Raw genomic sequence first — 8081 nt, forward strand, 5'->3', positions numbered from 1 at the left:
GTGTGTGTGTGTGTGTGTGTGTGTGTGTGTGTGTGTGTGTGTGTGTGTGTGTGTGTGTGTGTGTGTAAAATATTATTCATTCAGCTTTCAGATGATGTATAAATCTCAATTTTGAAAAAGTTACACTTAAAACTGGTTTTGTGCTCCAGGGTCACATTTAAAAACATATCAGCCACTTAAACAGCTTCATTTTGACATTTTAAAAGTGTAACTTGAACTAGTTGAACTAGTAGCTTGAGTTTGAAAGCAGCATCTCAACCCTGCAATCAACACGTCTGGATGTTCAGAAACCGAAGCCGCTCTGCATAAGCTACAGCCTGCGGTTTCGTCTCAGGACTAAACGTCTGTTTTTCCTTCAGCTGAAGAGAGTTGCTGAGAGATTATGCGGCTCGGGATCCGTCAGCGGGTTTTATCTGCTCTCGTTTTTGCTCGAGTGCCGCTGGGCGACGGAGGCCGGAGGAGAAAACGTCGTTTGGCACGAGGCCCGATCCTGTCATCCAGCTGTCGGCATTCTGTGTTTCAGCATAACCTTAAATGCTTCTCCTGTGCGGAGCGGGAAAGGTTATGGGCCTCAATATATCGGCTTTGATCGATTCTACGGCTGATAGGCCACCAGTGTCCATCAGATCTTCACTAATAAAGGTTTAAATTCAGTGGTTCTCTATGTTTTGGAGCATGCAAACCATGACAAAGCACTTGAGGAGAAAGCGTCTTGTCTATTTCTGTCTGTGTCCTACATCTGCGTTCTGCGGGTCAACTTAACGAGTGCCAGCGCTGTCCTAATTGCTATTCTAATGAAATGAGACCAACCAAAAAAAGACTAAATCTCATCTTAGACGTCGCTCTTCTGACGGTATTGTCATTCAGCTGATGAATTATGATCAACATGCTTCATATCACAGTCTTCATGTGTGAAAGTGACTGCAGGGTTCATTCAGGTGATTCACACAACTGGTGATTAAATTATATAATATTTAATTATATAACCAGTTGCATAAACATAGCCGTCATGTTAAGACTGTGTGTTAATAACTAGTATGGCCGATTAGCAGTTAGCCAAATGTCTTAGTCATCAGTCTTTTAAATTAAATTAAATTAAATTAAATTAAATTAAATTAAATTAAATTAAATTAAATTAAATTAAAATTTAATTTAATTTCTGATTTTTAAAATGTTTTCTAAAAAACTTTTTTAAAAATGTAAACATTTCTAAAAAGGTTTTTATTACTTAAAAAGCTTAAATTAAATTACATATACATATTAGATGAAAAACTTCAATTAAAAAAACTTTTACAAGAATTAGAAAATATGTCTAAAATAATTTTGTTCAAGCTGAAGTACTAAAATTACAACAACATTATATTACAAATATATATAACAAAAATATTAATAAAAAATAAAAATGAATAAAAATGACAAAAGCACAAAAGAAAATGACTAAAACAAACTAAAATTAAAATGAAATGTAAAAAAGCATAAATGAATTAATTAGAGATGTTGCTTTGACAACTAATTGAAATAAATATGTCTAAGCTTAAGTACTAAAATCACTAAAAATACAACCAAACTAAATATACATTAAAGCTAAATAGATATATTAAATAAATAAATATACATGACAAAAATATATAACAACATTTCTAGAACTAAAAAAAAACCACTTGAAAATTACTGAAATAAATACATTTGAAGTATCGCAATGACTAAAACTGAAAGAAATATAAACTAAAACTATTTTAAAACTGGAAATATAAAAAAATGAAAGCTACTTCAAAATATTAATAAATACTGTAATCGTATATAAATAATCCTAAAATAACACTGGGTTATTTTATCCAGAGAAAAGACAAATTACAAATTAAATGTCTTTAATATCTCCTAGAAAGTAATGAATCTTTTGCTAAAGTATCCCACTTCTTCTATGTTTCTCCCGAGTCTCAATGTCTCAAAGTGTGCTCAGATTTGCCAAGACATCGCAGAGATTTAATAATAACCTCAAACATTTCTCATCTATTGATCTGAGCTCCTATTACTGTATAACAACTATTTATGTCTGTTTTTATTTCTCAGTTTCCTCTCATCTCGACTGAAGAATATCAGAGAGACTTGAAGGTGAACTCTTGTGACGTGGACCAGTAAGAAACCACCTAAAACCTGCTAAAACCCACTCACATCACCTTTGAATCAGTGGTGAGTTCTGCATGGCCACACGGCACCCACATTATCTTCTTGTAATGTATGAAATGGAAACTAGCTATTGTTTAGATGTGTGTGAGCATTCAGACTTTATACTGGCTGCGTCTGAGCTTCACTGACCTTCATTAGTGATGAAGTCCTCCAGCGAGGACCAGGTTCTGTTATTGCAGAAGAAAGTGCTGTTGTTGTATGAAGGTAAGGTGGTGTTGAGACAGTGCGCGGTGCTGCGGACGCATTTCTGCCGCAGGTTCCCCATGAAGAGCTGCTGGCCGATGAGAGCGAAGACGCTGAGACAGAAGACCGTCAGGATCATGACGTCTGCCAGCTTCTTCACCGACTGGATCAGCGCGCCCACGATGGTCTTCAGGCCTGAGAGCAGCAGCGGCACAACAAGATAATAATGCTGAACTAAAAATTTGAGATGCTAATTTTGGGGTAGTTAAAAAAAATCTAACTATTTTTTTTTTTTTCAGATCACATCAGGGTTGTGCATCATTCAGAATTGGATTGAGAAAGCCTGTTAAATTCAGATTCAATTTTTCAATTTTGAGAATCCAGAATATATTAAAATAATAAATTAATTAATTACTTTTCCTACAGTTTAAGATATTAGACATATTTGGTTGCATCATGCATAAATATAAAAAAATACATATATAAAAATTGTATTTTTACATTTATTTTACTTTTATTTATAATATACATTTAAATTATCATTTTTAACATTGAGTTGAAAAAGTGTGGGTGACATGAAAAAGGTATAATTTTTAGTCATTCAAAAATAAAAAAATAAAATGATAATAATTTTTGTATTTTTAATAACCACACATTTTTATATATTTTCCATGTCACTCCTACTTTTTCAATATGATACATATTTTATTTAAGCAGAAAGAGTGGGAAGAAATTTAATAACATAAAAATAAATAAAAATTTAAATGCATTAAAAACAAGATTATTAAACAAAAATAATACAAAACATACAATATAAAAATAATATAATATATAAAAAATGTTTGTTGTTAATATCTCATTTTACAACTTTTTCAAACCTACAAATTGAAGTAACCAATAATGTAATTATTACATTTTGTCACAAAACAATTTCTGACTACTTAATTTCTTTGCTTTGTGATTGTTGATTTTTATTTTTTTGCATTGAAATTTAGCATGTCTTCCAAATCAAATTCCAATTCAACTTCCTGTTTGCCAATTCAAATAAAATGAACACTTGTGAATTTAAAAGGATTCTCAAATTCTGAATGTTTCCAAACCCTGGATCACATCTTAAAATCTGACATTAAAGCATCTGTCGAACCACAAACACAGCACACGACATCAGCTCTGTCTTTACAAGCATTTGTGGCTGCGGGACGCACACAATAAATGTGACAGTTCACAGCAGACGCTTCCGTGGAATGAGAACATGCACTTTTCTTCGGGAATACACATGCATATAATATATGTGCTAGAGTGTGTGTGTTTTTCGGTTTCACGTGTGTATATATATTTTCTCATTCCATAAGAAGCATCTGCTTGTTGGCTCAGCATGCAAACTGGTGTTCCTCTACAGCTACCCATGCCTTCAACACGTCAATGAGACTTTTGGAGTGAGTTAACTGAACCCCGAGCTGACAGCTGAAGGTGAACCTTCCACCCCGATGTAATTTCACTTGTGTGTGATTGACCTGCAATACAACATGTTGCACCTGGAGGTCCTTAGTTAATTAAGTATGTTAACAGCTGTAATCGAGTGCAAAAGTGCCCATCTAGTTTTTCAGCAGCAGTATTTTTTCCATTCATTTTTCCCATAGGGGTCTTGTTTTAAAGAGTTATGAGCCACGAACCAAACCAAGCAGCTACACGGTGAATCAGAAAACTGCAAACTTTTATCTGAAGCAAAAAAAAAGTGTGAAAATCGGACTGTGACTGTGAACTTAACGGCTTTACTGAAAGAACTACAATCCCATGACGCATTTCGAAAGACATAATCAAAATAAAAATGATGAATATAAAACTATTTATTTAAAGATGTTCATTACATTAATAAAAACAATAATTAATATGCTAATTATATAGAGAGAAAGAGAGAGTGGGCGGAGCTCTTTTAGTGCAACTCTCTGATTGGTTACATTTTCTGTACGGCATCATGGGTAATGTAGTTTCTCAGTTGTTATTACTTTAAAAATCAGTTGAAATAATGCGAACGGATGGCTTCGTAGCCGTCGTAGATCACAGTAGGTCTCTCTTTAGCGGTTTATGAGTTATCGTTAAAAATCCATTTCCCTAAGGAGAAAATGAATGGAAATTTACTTCGGGAACCAGACTGTTGCACACTCAATGGCAGTTACTTGGACCATTGAGATGAATATCATTTAAACCTGCTGAAAAACAAGCCGGAACGGTTTCCACAGCACAGGTTTTAGAGCGGTTTTGGCCACACAAACCGGCTACCCAGCTAACAGGAAACGTCCTCAGAACGTTCTGTCAAAGTTTTCTCAAAGTGACGAACAAACGTTCTACCGGTAATTTTATCTGGATTTAAACAATGTTCTCAAAACATGAGAACAAAAACATTATTCATACATCGTTCATGGAACCTTCGTGAAACGCTTAAGCTGGACGTTTTTCAAATGTAACAACTTTTAGAATGTTCCGAGAACATTCAAATGTAACATTCCTATGACGTTCGCAAATGGAATGTTTCTGTAATGTTCACATAACCAAGAAAACTGAACGCTTAGAAATAATGCTTTCAAAACGTGATGTTTTTAGAACATCTTTTTTGTTAGCTGGGAAGCTGTTTTTTTCTCAACAGGGAAGCTCTTTGACTTTGATTTGCTGTCTAATCGTCATGCTGCCCAACTCAAAAGTCTCATTTCCTACATTCTGCATTTCCATGTTTCCAAGAGTGTATTGGAAGTGCCGGAAATGTGTTTGGGTCATTTGGTCATCCACTAGCACCGCAGGCCTCGGCGTTTGGCGGCCTCTCACCTGGGATGACTGAGATAGTTTTCAGTGCTCGCAGAACCCTGAATGTCCGTAACGCTGAGACATTGCCCAGGTCCACAAACTCAGTAACATATCTGCAATAAGCGAGAATTGGAGCACAGACAATGACAACAACCCCAACAACAGGCAAACAACACAGTGGTGAATGAAGCAGGATGTCGGGAAGCTGCTGGGAAAGAGATGAACCGGAGAACACAGCGCGGGAAGAATCGGATGCGGGTCAAATCCTGAGCTGTTGGACTGGACAGTGAGCAACACTTGCGCACGGCTTCAGGAACCGCTTACCTGGGATTACGGAAATAGTTTTCAAAGCACGGAGGACCCTGAACGTTCGGAGAGCTTGCAGATTGCCTACTTTTATAAATTCAGTTAGAAACCTGCAGAATCAGATTACAGTTATGTGCATAAAAACAACTGAAAGACAAAAAAGGGACAAAATTAAAATGTCAAACAACCCAAATGATGTACTTTTTGCTCCTTTAAAGGAATAGTTCACCAAAAAAATGTTTATAACAATTTTTAAAAATCAAAAAATATATTTTTAAAATCTGAATGGCTTTAGTTCTTCCGTGGCACATAAAAGAGGATTTTTCACAGATGGTCACAGGGACTATTTTCTATACAATGAAAGTGAATGGGGACAAATGCTGTACAAGTATCCGTACAAGTATTTTGCAAAATAACAACAGAAATTCACACACAGTGTATAATACAGGGATTCAAACTTATTTGTCAACCAAACACATCTATATTATTTGTTACAAAATTTAAGTATTCATATATTAAGTCATCCTGAAGTTAATATTTTTAATAATTTAACAACACATTTGCACATTTGATTCTCAGTTAATGGTCACATGGCATGCATAAAATATTAAAATAAATAACAAATATTTTAATAAATGTATAATAGTTTATCTTTTGTAGTAAGTGTTTTATTTTGATTGCTTTTACAATTTAATTTAATTTAATTTAATTTAATTTAATTTAATTTAATTTAATTTAATTTAATTTAATTTAATTTAATTTAATTTAATTTAATTTAATTTAATTTAATTTAATTTAATTTAATTTAATTTAATTTAATTTAATTTAATTTAATTTAATTTAATTTAATTTTTCTGGGGGGGGTTAAATTTAAAGGTTTTTTGTCTGGTGATGGGAACTAAAATACATGTTTATAGTGTTAATAATTTTGTAAACATTTATTTTTACTTTATTTATGAATGTAATAATGTAACACACTGATGCTGCTTATTTGTGTGTGTGTGTGTGTGCGTGTGTGTGTGTGTGTGTGTGTGTGTGTGTTTTTATCAGAAAATACAGTAATTGCTAGCTTTTCATCAACTTACAAACCCCTTACAATTCCCTGTTCGGGAAACAACAGTCATTACAGTAATTTAAGGCCCTTTATTTTGTGTTCCACAGAAGAAAGTTAATCACATGGGTCTAAAACAATATTTAGAGTGTGTAAATGATGACAGAATTTTGTATTTTTGCTTGAACTATCTCTTTAAGTTGGACTGGTTTAGAGAGATGGGATGAAGTCGTCTGGATTTTGCAGCTTTGTTTCCATATCAGATTTCCTCCTCTCTGGTTATTATCCTGATTGAATTAAATCACACAGGACGGGTAACTGAGTCGCTGCTAATATGGTGACGAGGCCTAGACGGCGCAAAGATATGATTACGTTACGACGCTGTTCTGTTTCTATAGAAGCCTGGTATTCAGTGGTGAGCGTTTATGATTTATCAGCATTTCGCCGTCATCCGTCTGGCTTTAATGAAGTCAGGAGTGGCTTCTCGCGTTCCTGTTAACATCCCAATACACCCGTGACTTACTGGCAGCGGCTCCATCTGACGTCTCTGAGACATCCGGTTCAAGGACAAGCGGCCTGTTAAAGCTCGAGAAATAAAGCCATAAAGGCCAACGAGAAATAAGCACTTTATCACAGCACGGCTCACTGAGATTCATCTGAAACCGCTGGGATTTAGACAGAAATTCAGGTGTTTAAAGAGACAGTTCACCCAAAAATTACAATTCTGTCATAATTTACTCACCCTCAAGCTTTTACAAACCTGTCTGAGTTTTTTTTCTTGTGTGGAACAGAAAAGAAGACATTTTGAAGAATGTTGGAAACCAAACAGTTGACGGTAGCCATTGACTTCCATAGGAGGGGAAAAAAATACTATGGAAGTCAATGGCTACCAGCAACGTTTTGGTTAGCAACAGTCTCCAAAATATATTTTCTTGTGTTCAACTGAAGAAAAAAACTCATATAGGTTTGTAAAAACTTGAGGGTGAGTAACTGACATCATTTATATTTTTGGGTGAACTGTCCCTTTAAATGCTGTCGTAAGATTCATAAACATCTTTTTGTTGAGCTGATGGCGAATCCTTTAAGATTTAAGTGGAAGAAACCGTGATTATGATTTACAGTGACAGCATCATGAGCTGAACAACATGAATATGAAAGAAGTAAACTTTAAGTATCATGAGAAAGTGTTTTGATATTTTCTAACAAAAGAGTTCATTGTGATATGAAAGTTCGCTGGAGGGAATCACTAACAATGAATCATGCTGTTTATTTGACTCATGATTCACTGAACGAACTGTACTAATCAGGTTTGTGGGTGGTTGGTAAATAATGTAAATACTGTAAGCACAAAACTCAAAAAATGTTTAGTGAATCTGCTTGACTGTAAGAACTGAAAAATTTGTATGTTTTTTGTTTGTTTGTTTTTTGAAAGAAACTGCATTTATTTGATCTGTTAAATCAGTAAAATATTATTAGAATTTAAAAGAACTGTTCTATTGTAATTTCATTTAAAATGTCGTTTATTCCTGTGATGCAAAGCTGAATTTTTTTACTG

The 8081-nt window shown here is 34.3% G+C and overlaps 1 protein-coding gene across 1 annotated transcript in view; it reads right to left on the minus strand.

Moving 5' to 3' along the window:
* The window catches only part of LOC107687137 (sodium channel protein type 2 subunit alpha-like), a 137944-nt gene that overhangs the window by 120775 nt on the left and 9088 nt on the right, over positions 1–8081 (minus strand). The window contains exons 4-5 of the mRNA XM_016484371.1: positions 5191–5282; positions 2317–2565 (exon numbers count right to left, since the gene is read on the minus strand). Of these exons, the coding sequence (XP_016339857.1) occupies positions 2317–2565; positions 5191–5282 (341 nt within the window). The remainder of the gene's footprint in view (positions 1–2316; positions 2566–5190; positions 5283–8081) is intronic.

The sequence above is a fragment of the Sinocyclocheilus anshuiensis genome, unplaced genomic scaffold (assembly GCF_001515605.1).
Source record: "Sinocyclocheilus anshuiensis isolate Anshui unplaced genomic scaffold, SAMN03320099.WGS_v1.1 scaffold601, whole genome shotgun sequence".
Classification (NCBI taxonomy): domain Eukaryota; kingdom Metazoa; phylum Chordata; class Actinopteri; order Cypriniformes; family Cyprinidae; genus Sinocyclocheilus; species Sinocyclocheilus anshuiensis.